General features: G+C 38.3%; 1 protein-coding gene across 5 annotated transcripts in view; it reads left to right on the top strand.

Annotated features, from left to right (window-relative positions):
* Nucleotides 1-18,164, top strand: part of ADAM23 (ADAM metallopeptidase domain 23) — a 184,163-nt gene that overhangs the window by 86,120 nt on the left and 79,879 nt on the right. For all 5 annotated transcript variants that reach the window (XM_054478225.2, XM_063647826.1, XM_063647825.1 and 2 more), the window contains exon 4: nucleotides 8,818-8,881. In XM_054478225.2, coding sequence (XP_054334200.1) covers nucleotides 8,818-8,881 — 64 coding nt within the window. The remainder of the gene's footprint in view (nucleotides 1-8,817; nucleotides 8,882-18,164) is intronic.

Genomic DNA, 18,164 nt, shown 5'->3' on the forward strand with positions numbered 1-18,164 from the left:
CTTGTTTTCTTTTTTTCATGAGTTGCATGTTGTATACATATTTCTTCATGTTTATTTAAATCCAAGTTTATTCATAGGTTATATATATGTATGTAAATATATATGTATGTATATTCATATACATATATCTCTGTGTACATTATACATATATAAATACAACTATATTTGTACACATATAAAATTTGTTGTTGTTAGTAGAAACTTTTCCTCCTAGATTATTTTTAGATGTTTTTTGTTGGCTGTACATGTAGAAATGTATTTTGTTTTTGCATATTTATCTTGTAACCAGCCACCTTACTTAACTGTTATTATTTCTGATAGTTTTTCTATTGGTTTCTTTTTTATTCTTTTGGCTATTTTATATATACCTAGGAAAAATAGAACACCATATAAACAGATGTGCAGTTTTTCTGTATAGAATAAAAAATGAAAAAAGTAAAAAAATAAAAGAGTTCTTTTCCTAGAATGTGGCAAAAACTGGACTTGGAAGAGAGTAGTTTCTTCTGTACAAGGTTACCAGAAGGCAAGGCTGATCATGGATCCTCTTCTGTTCTCTGCAATTTCTTTATGTGTGATGCTTGCTTTATAGTTATGTTAATAAATATTGGATGTATCAGAAAAGAAGCTGGGTTAGCAATATTCACCAACTATATTCATTATTAGCTTTGAAATTTGTTCATCGTAGCATTTCAGTGATGTGTAACTATGTGCAGAAGATACGCCTTTTTTATTTGGATCCAGTTTTCCTTGTGTTTAATTTTTTTTTTTTGGTTTTATGACATACGGGGGTAAAACTAAATTGTGAAAGTAACCATGATTCTGTCATAAAGGAATCTCAAAATTACTGGAAACTTGGAGAGACACTGGTAGCCACAACTAGAAATGTGTTATCCACTTCATATGGTTGGGCTTTAAGTTAAGGGGAAGAAATGAAACATCTTTCATTTTTTATTTAAAGATTTTTCTTCTGATACCACCCTCCTCAGAAGGGAACTCTCACTGGCTTTTATCAGCTGATCAAGCCAGCTGAGTGAGGGTTCTCAGCTTTTATATCGCTTCAAGTCTCCTAACTCTTCCTTTCTCCACTCTACAATTAGCTTGCAGGCCTGCCTATGTTTCTCGTCCTCGTTATACCAGGGTTTTCTAAACTTTATTATGGTTAATGGGACCATTACCTGAAATGCAGGAGTACCTACACATTTACATTTCCACTGCAATCTCTCATATGGTTTAGGAGCTCATTAAATTTCTCTTGTTACCCCAAAGAAAAACCTCTATACCCTATTCATGCTAGGAACATTCTCTGCCTGCAGTTCTGTTCCTATGAAATGTGCCCACACTTACCAGCCCTTGCCTGGCATGCCATCTTTGTCTAGCTTAACACAAAGCTTCTATGCAACCTATAATTATTTTCACTCACTTAATATATCATTGCTACATGCTTAAATCCCAGCCTCTCCATGTCCTCGATCTTTTAACGTAGCTTAAAAGTCTTACTGTATTGTTTACACTCAAAGGAGTATACATTTTTTAGCTGAAACAACTTTTGGTATAAATACTATTTTAGGTGGTATGAGTAATTTTTTTAAAACTTTAGAAAAGTAATGGTTGAAAAATTGTTATACTTTTAAAGTCTTCTGTTACAAAAAGAAAAGCAATGTAAGAGCAAGCATAATTGTAGGATACAAGCTTATGTTTATATGCATGTATTGAGTTTAAATTTTGTGTCTGCCTTACCACTTACAGTAATTATCTAGTGAATTTAAAATATCTTATGTGTATAAAAGGACAAAAGAGAGAAGCTTCTAATGGAAAGAGGGAGCGGGCACGGTGCTTCACTGTGGCTTCATGGAGCCTTGGGCATAACAATGTCACTACGCTCGAGGCTCCATGAAGTTGAGAGTCTCCACAATGACAGCATTGGTTGTCATTAAATGAATGAAATGTGGACCTGGAAGGAAGGGGTGGTAGGAGACTTCTTGGATGAATGTCAGGGCTCATTTAGGTGTGATTAGGATTCCCAATACTGAGAAGTTAAGCACTTTCAAGCAGCAGATAATCAGATGACTGACTTTGCATGAGAAATATGGGCATTTGTGGTACTCCTTTTCTAGATATCATTTAATTTTTCTACTGTTTGTTTAACTTCTGTTCCAGTCCCAATTTGAACACATATGGAAGTAACTTACATGTTTTACTACTGAGAATTGAATTAGGGTATTTGTGCTACTGTTTACTTAGGAACAAAGATGTATGGCAAGGTGCATGGCTAGTCACCTCCTGACAAGTTCAGTGTCTTGCAGTGAATGTGATCTCATAGCTTCCTGACTCCCACAATTTACACTGCTGACTCCTCTTGCCCAGATCCGCCTACTGATGTTATGCACTGAGAGAGCCTAAGGCACCTACTCAAGGCTTTCCCAAAACAGTGGCTGTATTAGTCCGTTTTCACTCTGCTGATAAAGACATACCCAAGACTGGGTAATTTATAAAGAAAAAGAGGTTTAATGGATTCACAGTTCCACCTGGCTGGGGAGGCTTCACAATCATGGTGGAAGGCGAAAGGTACGTCTTACATGGTAGCAGACGAGAGAATGCGAGCCAAGTGAAAGGGGTTTCCCCTTATAAGACATCAGATCTTGTGAGACTTATTCACTACCATGAGAACAGTATCAGGGAAACTGCCTCCCATGATTCAGTGATCTCCCACTGGGTCCCTCCCACAACACGTGAGAATTATGGGAGCTACAATTCAAGATGAGATTTGGGTGGGGATGCAGCCAAACTGTGTCAGTGGCCATGTGAAACATGATGACGGAACCCAAAAGCAACTGGAGGAGAAGACATACTCACAGACTGCTTGCTTACTAGAATCTCAGCTTTTGAGTATTTTCCACCTTGTAGACCAACCTGACCTTCCATATAGAACTCGATGTGTATACCTTAAATTTGGCCTTTAGGTAGGGTGACCATATGCCCCAGTTTTCCCAGGATAGCCCTTCCTGGTTTATGTATGTCTGTTGTCCTGGCACAATTATTAATATGCCTCTTTTCATTTCCAGAAATGCCCTAATTTGGATGATAAATTATATGGCCATCCAGTTGTTAGGCCTTGGTGCTTGCTACTATTCATCTAGACTTTTTTTTACCTAGTTCTGCTGGTGAAGAAATGCTGTGTGGGTCTCTAGGTTCCTTCAGACAAGGTTGTTCTCAGCAACTCACTCAATTTCCTAGTTAGAAATAAACTGAGTGCTTAATACAAAATTTCAGAGAATACAGATTTTAGAACTAGAAAGGACTTCCAGAAACCGGTAGTTTAACCACTTTTTACAATGAAGTAAATGATTTTAAGTCATGTAGAAAAAATGATTTCCTTTGTGGTCCAATGTGTATCTTTTCTAGTAGTCTTCCTCATAGCCCAAGGCCCAGTTAGCCACGTTGTCTTGTTCTGAACAATTGTTTTCTTTGATCAGCCTGCCCTTAAACTTTTCTGACCAGAATTACTCCAAAGAGAAGCATACTTTTGTTTGTTTGTTTGTTTTGTTTTATTCTGAGACAGAGTCTTGCTCTGTTGCTCAGGCTGGAATGCAGTGGCACAATCTCAGCTCACTGCAACCTCTGCCTCACGGGTTCAAGCAATTCTCCTGCCTCAGCCTCCTGAGTAGCTGGGATTACAGACACGCACCACCACATCTGGCTAATTTTTGTATTTTTAGTACAGATGGGGTTTCAGCATGTTGGCCAGGCTGGTCTCAAACTTCTGACCCTGTGATCTGCCTGCCTCAGTCTCCCAAAATGCTGAGATTATAGGCATGAGCCACCACGCCTGGCTGGTTCTTTGTTTAAAGTAAGGGGTTCAAGTTATTTTTCAAAAAAACTGGAATCTACTCTTCTTGGTTAATAGCTTTCCTAGGTACTAGGGAATCTTGGTACCTAACTTTTCCGATTATTAGAATCCTTGGCTTCTCCATATGGAACTTCCTTGTAATGGAAGATATAAACTTTTGGGAGTTTTGACCACATGGCTGTTTATGTGTCTACTTACATTAGAAACATGAATCTCATATTCAAGGGTTCCAACAAATACACACACACACACACACACACACACACACACACGTCTATACACATACATACAAAACCTTCCTGAGGTAAATCTCTTTTTGTGAATTTCCAATTCCTAAATATAATAGCAGCTCTGCTTGTATATTTGCTGATGATTGTGAAATTCTTTGAACATAGATTTCTAGAAGATATTTGTGATAAATCCTGAAATTAGGACAGTTTAGACAATGTTTCAGTGACAAACATGAAATCTGAGACTTCAGCACCGTAAAATGTTATCTCTTCCCCACACTGTGATCTAGTGCAAGTTGAGCAGCTCTTTTAGACAGTTCTTCTCCAAATCATGATGAAAGGGTCTAGGCTGCATTCATATTTCTGTTATGCCATCTGGAGCATGTGGCTTCCAGGGTTGCCATGGAAGAGAGGGCTTAGATAATCCTGCAGGGATTTTAGTGGTCACACTAGAGGGGCAGACATCACTTCCTTCATCTCTCATTTAGCCATAATCCATTGTCTTGGCCCTAACCTAACTGCTGCAGAACCTGCAAAATGTGGTCTTATCAGGATGCCAGGAAGGGGAAAATGAAATAGCATTTGGTGGACACACAGCATTATTTCTGCCACAGTTCCCTTCATTGACCTGGTTCTTGGCTCATTTGTCATGTTTCAATAGTTTTATATTCTCCTGCTCTTACATGTTCTTCATATTTTGAGTAAAATCATATTTACTCTGATTCTAGAGTTCCCAGAGTTTTCACTACTTTAGTGGTGCAGATTCACCATGAAGGTGCAGAGTGTGTGGGTTCAAGAGTTTCATTGTTCTAGTTCTTCCACTTTCTTTCACTGGCTTTGGACTTCCATCCTACATTTATCCATTTACTTATAAAGGTCACTCCTCTTTCAACAGATAACCTGCATGAGAAGCATGGGAGTAGCCACAGAATACAGCTTTTCTGTAGCTTCAGTGATTGAAAAAAGATGTTTATTTTAGAATTTAGGGTGTTCAGAGTTTGCCCACAAGTTATTAGCATCTCAGAACCAAACATCCAATTGGCTGATCAACAAAGTAAAATGCCAGTTTATGTTTGGGTCCACAATTGCTAAATAGATGAGTTATTAGCATTTCAGAACATTCTGTTTCCAACAGGAAATTGTATTAGGACTACAGAAAGCAGAGGTGGAGGAAAGGACAACTCGTCTTCAGGCATGTGGAGACATAGATTACCGGTTCCTTCCCGGCTGGGTGGGGCTGGAGACACCACTGCACAATTAACTATTCCCTTCTCCCTTTTTAGTGTTTCTTGTCCATCATCAAAAATTACATTTCAATATTATTTCAAGACTTTTATAATTAATTAGGTTACATTTCAGTTGATGTAATTCACTCTCAAGGAGATTACAAAATAATATTTTTGAGTGAGGTGATCATTCTTGCACATTTGTGCTGATTTTGCTTAGTTTCAATTTGAGAGTTGCATTTTTCACCCTGTTTCCAAGCCCATATAGCAGGTGTTGGTAGATGTTTGCTCACTCAACAGATATTGATTAAGGGCCTACTATGCATTAGGCATTATGCCAGGTGCTAGGGATACTGTGATGAGTGGAAGAATTAGTTTCAAGGGAGGCTGGCTGTGGTCAGACAGAAGGAAAGGATGGAGTAAATGGGGATGTGTGCTATTTATAGGAAGTAGAAGGGTGGACTGGCGTGGTGAGGAGGGGCATATGGTGGTGTATTTCTCTCAGTATTTGCCATAGACCTCCTGAAAAGTAGCTGTTTTTATTCTTTAAGATTCTAAAATGCCAGAGATACTAGAAACAGGTATGTTCTTGAGAAGAAGAGACCCTTAAAAAGAGGGAAATGGGATAATTAAAGTGACCTTTATCAGATTTGGGAATTCATGGTTAGAATGCCCTTGTAATTACAGGCAAAATTAAAATAACGTTGTTTCCAACTCTTAGACATGCTCCAATGATTGTGTGGTTGAAAATGTTGAAAATAGTAAATTACCTGTAGAGAGACACAGTTGGAATGTAGTTAGGGAGACCTCTCTGCCTCCTGGTGTTGCAGAAGCTTTCCACAGAAGAATAATACCATCACCAGCTTCATCTATGTATATCACAGTGCTGGCAGCCAACTTAATTAACTAGCAGTGAAAGAAGTTTCTGCACCCTGTGAGATATTCCCCATGTATACAGAGTTCAGTAATTGTCATTACTTTTACTATCTGAGATTTTTAAAAAGGAATGAGTAGACATACCACAATTTAGTTTCAAGTGTAGAATTATCCTTCAGTACACATTTGGTTTGTGATTTTAATGGGAAACATGTCTAAAGTTTAAGCATTGGGTTCCTTTCTGTGTTGGAAAGGTTGTCCTTCAGCACACACAGGACATACCCAGGAGGCCCCCAGTTACTCTATTGACTGGTGCTCAGCACCCCTTTCCAGCCCTCTTCACTGGATTATTTTTAGAATGCATCAGATGCAGCTCTCAAAATGATGCAAAATCATTGAGTCCTCCCATTTTTCAGCTAAAGAAGTAGTGTCACGGTTTCCTAACAAGAAAACCTACTATGAGGCAAAATTATAGAAAATCAGAATAGCAGAATAGGGCATGAGCTGAGGAATCTTCTGCTTTAGCCCTGCATTTTTGCATAAGAAGAAATAAAGACCCAAGTTTAGAGCATACAGCTGGCTTAGAGTGGGACCTACTCTTGTCCTTCAGTTCCCATTAGGATTAAATGAGTTAATACCATTATAGTCCTTATAACAGTACCTGTGCCATAGTAAGTGGTCAGCAAATGTGAGTTATCACTTGTCATTATTCCTAGTGATAGAGCCCAAACAAGAACCTAGATGCCCTAATAATCCAGTGCTCTTCAGGAGGCACATATTTTGTATTTCCACATTGTATAGGGAGAAATATGTTTTAAGAAGTTGAGTTAAAATAAAAATAGTGACCGCCACAATGCCAATTTATGTGTACCTAATCAGCATACTCAGTACTCTGTACTGAATAAGTACTAGGCTAAGTACTGCATTTCTTAGCCCAGTACTGCATAGTCTGAGTTAAGTACTGCATATTCATGGTTTCCTTTAATCCTCACAATGCTCTATGAGATTCACATTCTTGACCATCTCCATTTGACATACAAGTTGGGGAACTTGCCCAGGGTCACAACACTAATAAGGGGTTTTAAATAGGTTTTAAACACTATTTGACTTCAATGACTTTCTTAACCTTTGTTATTTATTTATTTATTTTAAATTTCTTTTTCTTTCTTTTGAGACAGGGTCTCACTCTGTCACCCAGGCTAGAGTGCAGTGGTGCAATCATAGCTCACTGCAGCCTCGATCTTCTGGGCTCAAGCAATCCTTCTACCTCAGGCTCCCTAGTAGTTGGGACCACAGGTGAAGCCACCACACCTGGCTAATGTTTTAAATATTTTGGAGATGGGAGTCTTGCTATGTTGCCAGGCTAGTTCTCAAACTCCTGGCCTCAAACAATTCTTTGCCTTGGCCTTCCAAAATGCTGAGATTACAAGTGTGAGCCACTGTGCCTTACCCCTTACCCTTTCTTTTATCCCAGGCATTGGCAAACTATTGCACATAAGCAATCTCTGGCCATTTTTAACTTGTACAGTCTGCAAGTTAAGAATGTTTATATATGTGTGTGTGTATATATATATATATATACATTTTTTTTTTGAGATGGAGTCTCACTCTGTCACTCAGGATGGAGTGCAGTGGCATGATCTCGGCTCACTGCAACCTCTACCTCCTGAGTTCAAGCGATTCTCCCGCCTCACCCTCCTGCGTAGCTGCAATTACAGGCGTGCGCCACCATGCGCAGCTAATTTTTGTATTTTTAGTAGAGATGGGGTTTCACCATATTAGCCAGGATGGTCTCGATCTCTTGACGTTGTGATCCACCCGCCTCGGCCTTCGAGAGTGCTGGGATTACAGGCATGAGCCACCATGCCCGGCCTTGTTTTATATATTTTTTAATGGTTGAAAAAAATCAAAAGAAGGATAATATTCTATAACACATAAAAATTATGTGAAATTCCAATTTCAGTGTCCATACAGTTTTATTGGAATACAGCCATGCTCATTTGTTTACGTATTGCCCGTGGCTGCTTTTGCAATATCATGGCTGAGCTGAGTAGTTGTAGTGAAGACTGCATGGCCCACAAAACCTAAAATATCTACTCCCTGGCCTTTATAGAAAACGCTTGCTGACCTTTGCTTTATACTCTTCCTTGGTGATTACATTTTATGACATTCCAACTGTTCAGGGCATAATTGTGGAATTTTTATAGGATCTGTCTCCTCGTGTTACTTGCCTTTTGGTTTGTTCTGTATTAATTAACATATCAATCAGATCCTGAATAATGTGAATAAAAAGAGTTCACCGTCCGGGAGGCGGAGCTTGCAGTGAGCCGAGATCGCGCCACTGCACTCCAGCCTGGGCGACAGGGCGAGACTCAGTCTCAAAAAAAAAAAAAAAGAGTTCACTGTTAGATTGTCTGTGTCTTGTCTTTTTTTTTTTTTTTTTTCACAGATTGGGGAGTAATTTATTCCTGGATACTTTGTGAGACTCTTGATGATAACCTGTTTTTGTTTCTGTACTAACCATGGACTGCAGCTATTTCTGGTTTGCATGCCCCTCATGTTCATTTATTGAGCCGATTGTTTTTAAACCTCCAAGTGTCTTAGATGCAGAAATCACTCTATTTTCTTTCCTTTGTAGTGGTTTGTTGTCTTCTGATTATGTGGAGATTCACTACGAAAATGGGAAACCACAGTACTCTAAGGTACGGTTACCGGCGTTGGCAAGTTCTCTAGTATAAGTGTGCTTATCGTAGAGTTGATCAGTGCACACTGTGTTGTTTTGTCGTCTGTCTCAGTAAAATCACCTGTGCTCTTTTACAATGATACTATTTTTAGTGAGGAGAAATTTATTAAAATATACAAATGTTTGAGGTAACATTAGGTATTCAGGACAAAAAATGTTTATTGTTTTGATTATACATGCAGTACCTTTTGTGATAGTATAAAGAGCTATACAGTTCCATATCAGCACCTAGAAGTACTTAGTAAAGAAGGATGAGGCTCATGGCCATCGAATCTGGATTAGAAGACTGGATGGGCTGTTAGAATGATTCTTCAGTGCAAATGACTTTGCTGCCCAAGGAGGGCAGAGGACAGGTTGGGGAAGTGAGATTTAGGTAGTACTTTTTCTCTAACCTTCGTAACAATTCTATGAGGTTGATGTTGATGTTATTATTCCTGCTGTACTGTGGAAGAAATTAAGGCAGAGAGAGGGCAAATAAGCCTGCTTAAGGCCACGGAACATTGAATATGAGGGTACTTGGGTATCTGATTCCTTCATTTGGAGATGAACTTTCTTGTCTTCAGGGAGGATTAATAAAGAGCAAGTGGATTTGGATTAAAGCAAGAGAGAGAGAGAGATGATTTATATGTAAGAAACAGTGACCTCCATCAGTCAGGGTGAAGATCCCCAGAATGGCTACAGAAAGAAACTCTGACTTTTAGGGAGTCAACAAGTGCCACTGAACCTGAGCAGTGTCTCCAGTGTCCCAGTTACTGGGGGCACCGGAAAGGAAACAAAGTGGGGAAACATCACTGGATTTGTTGTTTGTTTTTTTCCTAGATTGCTAACACATGTCAACATAAAAGTGGCACCTTTCCCATATGTGGACTTGTGCCGTATAGGTAACTGGGATTTTCAGTCTGATGGCTTCTCAGCAAATATTTATAGGTGTCCTTCATTATAAATACTGCTCAGGAGGCCCTGGCATGTCTCAGGATTTATAACGTTTCAATTTGTAATTGGACGTGTTTTCCAGCCTTTGAGTTTTGTGCCACAGATTAAGAACTTACATGTGTCATTCTTATTAGTTGTCAGTTCTTGCCTTAGGTTGCATTTGGGGGTTGTTGAGTCTCCCTAAAAGTTAGTGCTGTGGAAAGTGAGCAGAAAAGCTAAATCAAGTGCGGGAACAAGCTTCCTGGCATTTGTACAAACTGAAGCTTCTGTCAGCTGTGCCAGGGCCCTGAGCACTGCGGATGCTGAATCATGAGCCTGGAGTAGACAAGATTGCAGGGAACTTTATAGACTCAGCAAATGAGCCACATTTGCAGGACACAGAAACCTGATCCAGACTGCTCACTAAGGCACTTAGTTACTTTTTTTTTTTTTTTTTTTTAAAGAAACAGAATACCTAATTGGCCTCCAGAGGTCATTTGAGGTCCCGAAAGGAGACCTTATCATTAATATTAGACACTCCAGATCTGATATCAGTTGTAACTAAAACTTAAAACAAAGGGTATTTCAACTCTAGCAAAAGAAATTGTGTTCACTGCAGTCTGTTTTTGTGTTCACTGCTTTTCTCTCTTTCATGACCGATTTTCTTCAAACAGCTCATTTACCCAAACTTACGTGCTTCATAGATAATGAACTAACAGTCTGTTTTTTATGTGTCTGTATTTATGTACATCAGAAAAACCCAAGATGATATGGTGCACACTATTTTATATCAAGATTTTTAAAATGTAGCAAAATTTTAAATATTTTAGCATATATTAAGTAATCTTCTAAACCTTTAATTTTTAAAAACTTCATAATATTATTTCTAATTCGTTTGTTATAATTTGTTTAAAAATGCCATGGTGATAGACGTTTTGACTCTTTCCAATCTTTCACTTTACGAATAACTTCAAGGGAAGGCCTTCCAGATACATTTTGAATACATCCCTTATAATTGCTTCAGAATTAATTCTGAGAAAGGAATTTTCTGGGTCAAAGAGTTGGTACAATTTTTTAACACTCTTCATATATATTAACAATTTTTCTTTCTGAAAGTTTGTATAAATTCATATTCCCACCACCATTACGTATATATTTTTTTAAAGCATTTGTAAATAAACTTCATGAAGATTGTCTTTTATGCTGCTTCAGAAAATCTTTGTACAGAGTACCAGAAAAGGAAATTAATATGTAAGAACGGCTAGGTTAAACTTATTTTCACATAATGCAGCCTTTTTTCCCCTAAAGATCTCAAATTGTTTTTTTATTTTTATTTTTTTGAGATGAAGTTTTGCTCTTACTGCCCAGGCTAGAGAGCAGTGGCGCAATCTCGGCTCACTGCAACCTCCGCCTTCTGGTTTCAAGCGATTCTCCTGCCTCAGCCTCCCAAGTCGCTGGGATTACAGGCACCTGCCACCGTGTCCAAATAATTTTTTTGTATTTTTAGTAGAGACGGGGTTTCACCATGTTGGTCAGGCTGGTCTCGAACTGCTGACCTAGTGATCCACCCACCTCAGACTCCCAAAGTGCTAGGATTATAGGCCTGAGCCACCGCGCCCGGCTCAAAGATCTCAAATTGTTTAGAGAAAAGTACATGCACACATTGTACACACACACGTAGGCACACAATATTTTCCACATAACTAAAGAACAGTCTATTTGGCTATGAAGTTAAATATGAATGTGGATATTGACAACATCCCAGGAATTAGTTGCAACCATACTTTGAAAAGAGAGTTGTCTAGGTTTTCCCATTTCACCACTAACAAGCCCCTCTCTCATTCTTACTTCTCACTAAGAAAAGATTAATGTCTTGGCTTTTACTTTTATTGCATGGACGTGGGTTAAAAGTGCTTCTTTCCATGTGAAGCAAATATAGGAGCTGGAGAGGTCAAAAAGAAGCGTGTAATATGAATGCTAGGTATCAGTCCATGAATAAGGAAGAACTTTTGTTCTGCACTTGATGGAGCAATAGCTTTTGTTTAAGTTCCTACCAGTGCTTTGCACATAATATATAATAAAACTATTTTGTTGATTTTTTTACAACTTTAAAAAGTAATTTATTTACTTTTCTTATTTTATTTAAACAAATTTATTGGGATATAACATATATCATAAAGCATATAATTGTTTTTAGTATATCTACAGAATTGTGCATCCATCAACATAATCTAATTTTAGAATATTTTCATCACTGCATAAAGAAACCACACCACCTGTTAACAGTTGTTCCCCAGTCTCTCTTTTACCAACCATAGGTAACCACTAATCTATTAATACTTCCTATCTCAATAGATTTGCCTATTCCGGACATAAATGAAATCACGTAATAGGTGGGCCTTTGTGACTAGTTTCCTTTTTTGTCCCTAGTTTTAATGAGATATAATTGAAAAATAGAAATTACATATATTTAAGGTATGTAACTTAAATTGTATATATAGGAATTGTATGTATTATTCAAAACATCATGTTGATATGTTTATACATTGTGAAATGGTCACCACACTCAAGCTAATGAACACACCCATCACCTCACATAGTTATCTTTTTTTTTGTAGTGAGAACATTTAAGATCCACCCTCTTAGCGTATTTCAAGTACTATATATTTGTTGACCAACTTTGCTGATGAGCCTATTTAAATAAGTTAATTTGTAGCATTTCAGTTCTTATAAAATAATAAGCATCAACATAACACTATGAAAGTACTTTTCAAAATTAACATATTTCGATTAAGTCTTTTTTGGTGAGCTGCTAATACATATGTGTAAGTGCTTACTAATACTTTGATTTCTCTTCTGCTTACATCAGCAGTCATGATGAATAAATAGATGAAGTGCCTCTATCCCAACTTCCCTCTACCTTATTACTATCATTATTAGGTGGGGAAGGTGTCTTTTCCTAGGTCTATTTCCTCACCCTGGCTTCTTCCTATTCCCTTGCTCATTCGTGCTCAGGGAAGGAAGAGTGGCTTGACTGCTGGGAAAGTATGTCTGTGCAGCCAGTTCCTCCCTCCCTTTTTTTTTTTTTTTGTAGGATCTACCTTCCTACAGGAAGAGCACATTCTTTCCACCTTTCTCTTCTCTGAATTGTACTGTGGCCACCCCCATGTGTGTATGTGGCTGGGGTTAGGTTGTCCCACATTGTCTCTGCCTGGGTGGGTAAGGCTAGCTAACTCCTGGGTGCAGCATTAGCAGGCCTATTAGATTCTCAACTAATCCTCTCCTCCAGTATAGCTCTATAATAAATGAAGGTGACATTTTGATGTTTCAATTCTATGTCACTCTCTCATTTAGTTTTAAACTTGGGTGGGCACCAATTCGTACCCATGAGGATGGCTATAATGAAAATGATGGACAATAACAAATGCTGTCGAGATTGTGGAGAGATCGGAACCCTCATACACAGCTTGTGGGAATGTAAAATGTTGTGTGGCTGCTTGGTGGAACAGTTTGGCAGTTCCTCAAAAAGTTCAACAAAGAGTTACCATATCACCCAGCAGTTCTACTCCTAGGCATATACTCAAGTGAATTAAATACATATGTCCACAAAGAAACTTGTACATAAATGTTCATAGCATTATTCATAATAGCCAAAAGGTGGAAACACTCTAAATGTCCTTCAATTGATGAAGGAATAAAGGAAATATGGCATATTCACATAGTGGAATTACTATTCAGTCATAAAAGGAATGAAGTACTAATACATACTACACCAAAGATAAATCTTGTAAACATTATGCTAAGTAAAATAAGCCATACACGAAGGGTCACATATGATATGATTCTGTTTATTTGACATGTCCAGAATAGGCAAATTCGTAGGAACTGAAAGTAGGTTCATGATTGCTAGGGCCTGGTGGAGTGGAGGGGAGGAGAAATGGGAACTGATTGCTAATGGGTACAGGACTTTTTTCTGAGGTGAGGAGACTATTCTGGAACTAGATAGTGGGGATAGTTATACAACTCTGTGAATATGCGAAGAAAAACACTGAATTTTATACTTAAAAAGGTAAACTTTATGATTTCTGAATTATATCTAAACAACAACAACAATAAAAAACCCAGGTGGGGAATAAGAGTTTATTTACCCACCGTCTTCATCAAACAAGAATCCTTTAGGATTGGTCTTGTCACATATGCTCATGAATAAGCCATTCCTGTTCATTCATTAAAGAAACATGGTTTTACTGTATAGCATAATGTCCTTCAGGTCCACCCATATTTGGCAAATGCCAGGATCTCCTTTTTTAAGGCCGAATGCTATTCCATTGCGTGTGCGTGTGTGTGTGTGTGTGTGTGTGTGTGTTGAAATAAGCCAAACACAGAAAGAAAAATACTCTGTGACCTCACTTATATGTAGAATCTAAAAAAGTCGAATGTGTATTTATGTTGGTGCAAAAGCAATTGCGGTGTTCGCCATTGAAAGTAATGTCAAAAACCACAAATACTTTTGCACCAACCTAACAGAAACAGAACAGTGGTTACCAGGGGCAGGAGGTGGAGGGGTGGGAGTGGGGTGGTGGGTTGGAGAGATGTAGGTCAGATGGTACAAAGTTGCAGTTATATAGGCTCTAAGTCTAAAGATGGAATGGATAGCATGAGGGCTATGGTCAGTCATATTGTATGATGGGAATTTGCTGAGGGAGTAGATTTTAGGTGGTCACGCCACACACTTACACAAAAGGTAACTGTGAGGTAGAAATAAGACATGTTAATTTGATTGACTATAGTAATAATTTCACTATGTATATCAAAATATCATGTTGTATATTTTAGATATACACAACTTTTTTTTTTTTTTGAGACAGTGTCTGGCTCTGTCGTTCAGGCTGGAGTGCAGTGGTGCAATCTTAGCTCACTGCAACCTCTGTTTCCTGGGTTCCAGTGATTCTCCTGTCTCAGCCTCCCAAGTAGCTGGGATTACAGGCATGTGCCACCACGCTTGGCTAATTTTTGTATTTTTAGTAGAGACAGGGTGTCACCGTGTTGGCCAGGCTGGTCTTGAACTCCTGACCTCAAGTGATCCACCCACCTCAGCCTCCCAAAGTGCTGGGATTACAGGCATGAGCCACTGTGCCCGGCCTGATATATACAACTTTTAAAAAACAAAAAAGCAGAAAAAATATTGATTTACCTTGTACTGTGACCTTGTTGAGGTCATAGTTCCTGTTCTAGGTACTAGATATGTATCAGTGAACCAAACAGATAAAGATCCCTGCCCTTGTGGGTCCTGTGTTCTCTTCTCACCTTTATTCTTTTCTTTATCAGTATAACCACATCACCCTTTTAGAATGTTCTTTGTGCTTTCCTTATCAAATCATCATCACAGCTCAGCTCAAGCTCGCTTCTAAGAGTGAAGGCTTTTTGGCAGCAGGAGAGCATGGATTGTGATCCGGTGGAGTAGGTCTCTGTGCGCATGGCTCCTGGCTGGGGGGTAGGGTTGATGCAGAGTGGAGGAGATTGGAGGAGTGTGTATTCTGAAGACCCTGTCCAGTGTATGAGTAAGGGAGGGTGGGCCCTGCAGAAGTCAATCAGAGTCTGGCCGAGGTGCTGTATTGGAGTCAGGGGTATTTTCAGACACACGGGTCTGCCTGTCTTCCCTTTTCTGAGTGTTTCCCCACTTCTTTCTGCTTCCTTTCCTTTATTTTTCTCATTCCCTCTTCTTTTAGTAATATTTTAATGAAGTTTTCAGACTATTTTTTAATTCTATTTTCCCTTCTTTTTTACTGCCTCTCAGCTTTCCATAATTGGGTTTAAAAATTCGTGTTTGTATTGTTTCTAACCAAAGAGTTAGATAACTTAAAGTTTGTATTTCCACTCCTGTACTAAAAATGACTCTTTTACTTGTGTGTAGAATTTTTTCCCTAGTCTTTGAATTAATAGCCAGTTTTTAAAAAAGTTTCTTACCACTGCATAAATAATAAACAATTTAAGCAATAACAAGGAAAACAAAACTATCCACACTAAATCACTTAAATTAGATCCAGGATTATCAGTTATTTGAATTTTGAGTATAAAGTTGAAATTATTATTAATCATTCAAAATATTGACCTTCCTGGCAACATTCGGGGTACATTATAGAATATGAAAGGAGCATGGGGTTAAAAAATGCCCCAAGAAATCAAGATAGCAGATGACACTAGTCCTCACAAAGCTATTTTAAGTTTGAATAGTATAATTTATATGAACTATTAAAACTTTACATAGCATTGGTACAGCCAAACTGTTCTAATACTTTATTAAACTACTGCAAGAACATTTTCCCCATTAAATTTAATGAAGGTAAATAATTAAACAAATTATTTAATAATTTGTGTGTTGGGATCTCAAGTTCCCCAATTCTCCAAAATTATTATTTTTTATTTCCTTATTCTGCAGTACTCAAAATCAGGTATACATGTCCCATTATAGATATCTTTTTTCTATTTCTCATTTTGTTATCAGCTCACTGATTTTTAAAATAGTTTAGCATATCCTAGTAGTTGATAAGCTTGAAGAATTTAAAGATATGTATATAGAATAATCATTTGAGTATAGTGTCAGTAGTTTTTATTATTATATTCAGAACCTAGATATCATAATATACACATTTTCTAGTTAAGGGCTGTGTAGTTTCTTTTCAAATGTTTATCCAGACCTGCAGGAATAGATTGAAAATATCAGTGTATGGTCACTATCAATGTCCAGGTTTTTGGGAGTTTCATAAGCAATAAAGAACTGGCTGATGGAACTTTACCATGCAGATGGAATAATTAAACAGACACAAAGGTGGGGTGCTTTTAAAAACCAAATTGAAACTATTGGTTCTATTTCCACTAAAATGAGTAGAATCAAACAGTTCCTGTTGTTATTACTATTATTATTATTATCATTATTATTTTTTATAGAGGCAGGGTCTTTCTACATTGCCCAGGCTGGTCTCAAACTCCTCCTGGGCTTAAGCAATCCTCCCTCCTTGGCCTCCCAAAGTGCTAGGATTACAGGCATGAGCCATGATGCCTGTCCAGTTCCTGTTATTAGATTAATAATACCAGAGAACTGGATATTTTTTTCCCCTTCAAGTTGTTATCACTAGAGTCACAAAGTTATTATCCCCAGCCATTTCTGGTTAGGAAGTATTTTAAAAGATGGACATGGCTTCAATGTGTCAGTATACGAAGAGGAAGCCTGATAGGTTCCAATGGGATTCTGAGCTTGGAAACCTTGTGGAGAAGAGTTATTATTTGAGCATGATCTGGCTTGTGGAGTGTTCAGCTGTGTGCAAGTAGCAGGCTGAGAAAGGTAGGGAGCATACTAGGATTTTTAATTTCCTGTGACTAGCCAATAACTTCCACTTATCAGATGCTCCATTTCTGTTGAATTTAATTAACTGACAGTTTTGGATCCGAAAATGCTGATGTCTGTATGGGTGCACAGAGACTTTTGTCATGGGCTGAATCGAGCCCTTTTTGGTTGTCCCTGCTGCCGTTTGTCAAGTCACAGGTCTGTGACCCACTCCTAGGTGGTCAGGGCCAGCCCTCTTTAATTGTCTGAGGTCTTCCTAACTGGAGAAAGAAACATGGACTTGAGAACCTGAAGATGTGGGAATCAGTTTGTCCTTTTGTTATTTTTAGAAGAGCCTTTTGCACTTTGTTTCTGTCCCCATATGGGTACATGCAGACAGCAGTCACTGTGAGGTAATGGTTGTTGAAGATGGCCAGATCCCTGGGTGGAAGGCACCCCTGGAGCTGACTGTCCAAAGTCATGATTGCCAGTGCCCTCTAGAAGTGGGCTCCCTGTACTGGCCCACTACTGTTATGCTTGGCACCCAAGATGGATTGCTCTTTCTCTCTCAGGATTTATTTTATATGAGATAACTCAAGATCTTACTTTGAAGTGGTCTGAAGTGTTACCAAATAATATTCTTCCATAGTACTTTTCAAAAACTTGGTATTAATTTAGTAATAAAAAAATCAGAAAATCCTCTAATAGCGCTAGTACTAATATTAAATTGGAAGCTACCAAATTGCTTATAATGCTTAATATAACTACACAATTTAGCTATTAAAACTTTCTTATGATGATAAACATCAGAGATTGGATGTTGCCTGAAGTCTCATTTAAGTTTCAAAAAATACAGTGATTCAAGGCCAGGCACGATGGTGCATGCCTGTAATCCCAGCTACTCGGGAGGCTGAAGCACAAGAATTGCTTGAACCTGGGAGGTAGAGGTTGCAGTGAGCTGAGATCATGCCACTGCACTCCAGCCTGGGCAACAGAGTGAGACTGT

The sequence above is a fragment of the Pongo pygmaeus genome, chromosome 11, assembly GCF_028885625.2.
Source record: "Pongo pygmaeus isolate AG05252 chromosome 11, NHGRI_mPonPyg2-v2.0_pri, whole genome shotgun sequence".
Classification (NCBI taxonomy): domain Eukaryota; kingdom Metazoa; phylum Chordata; class Mammalia; order Primates; family Hominidae; genus Pongo; species Pongo pygmaeus.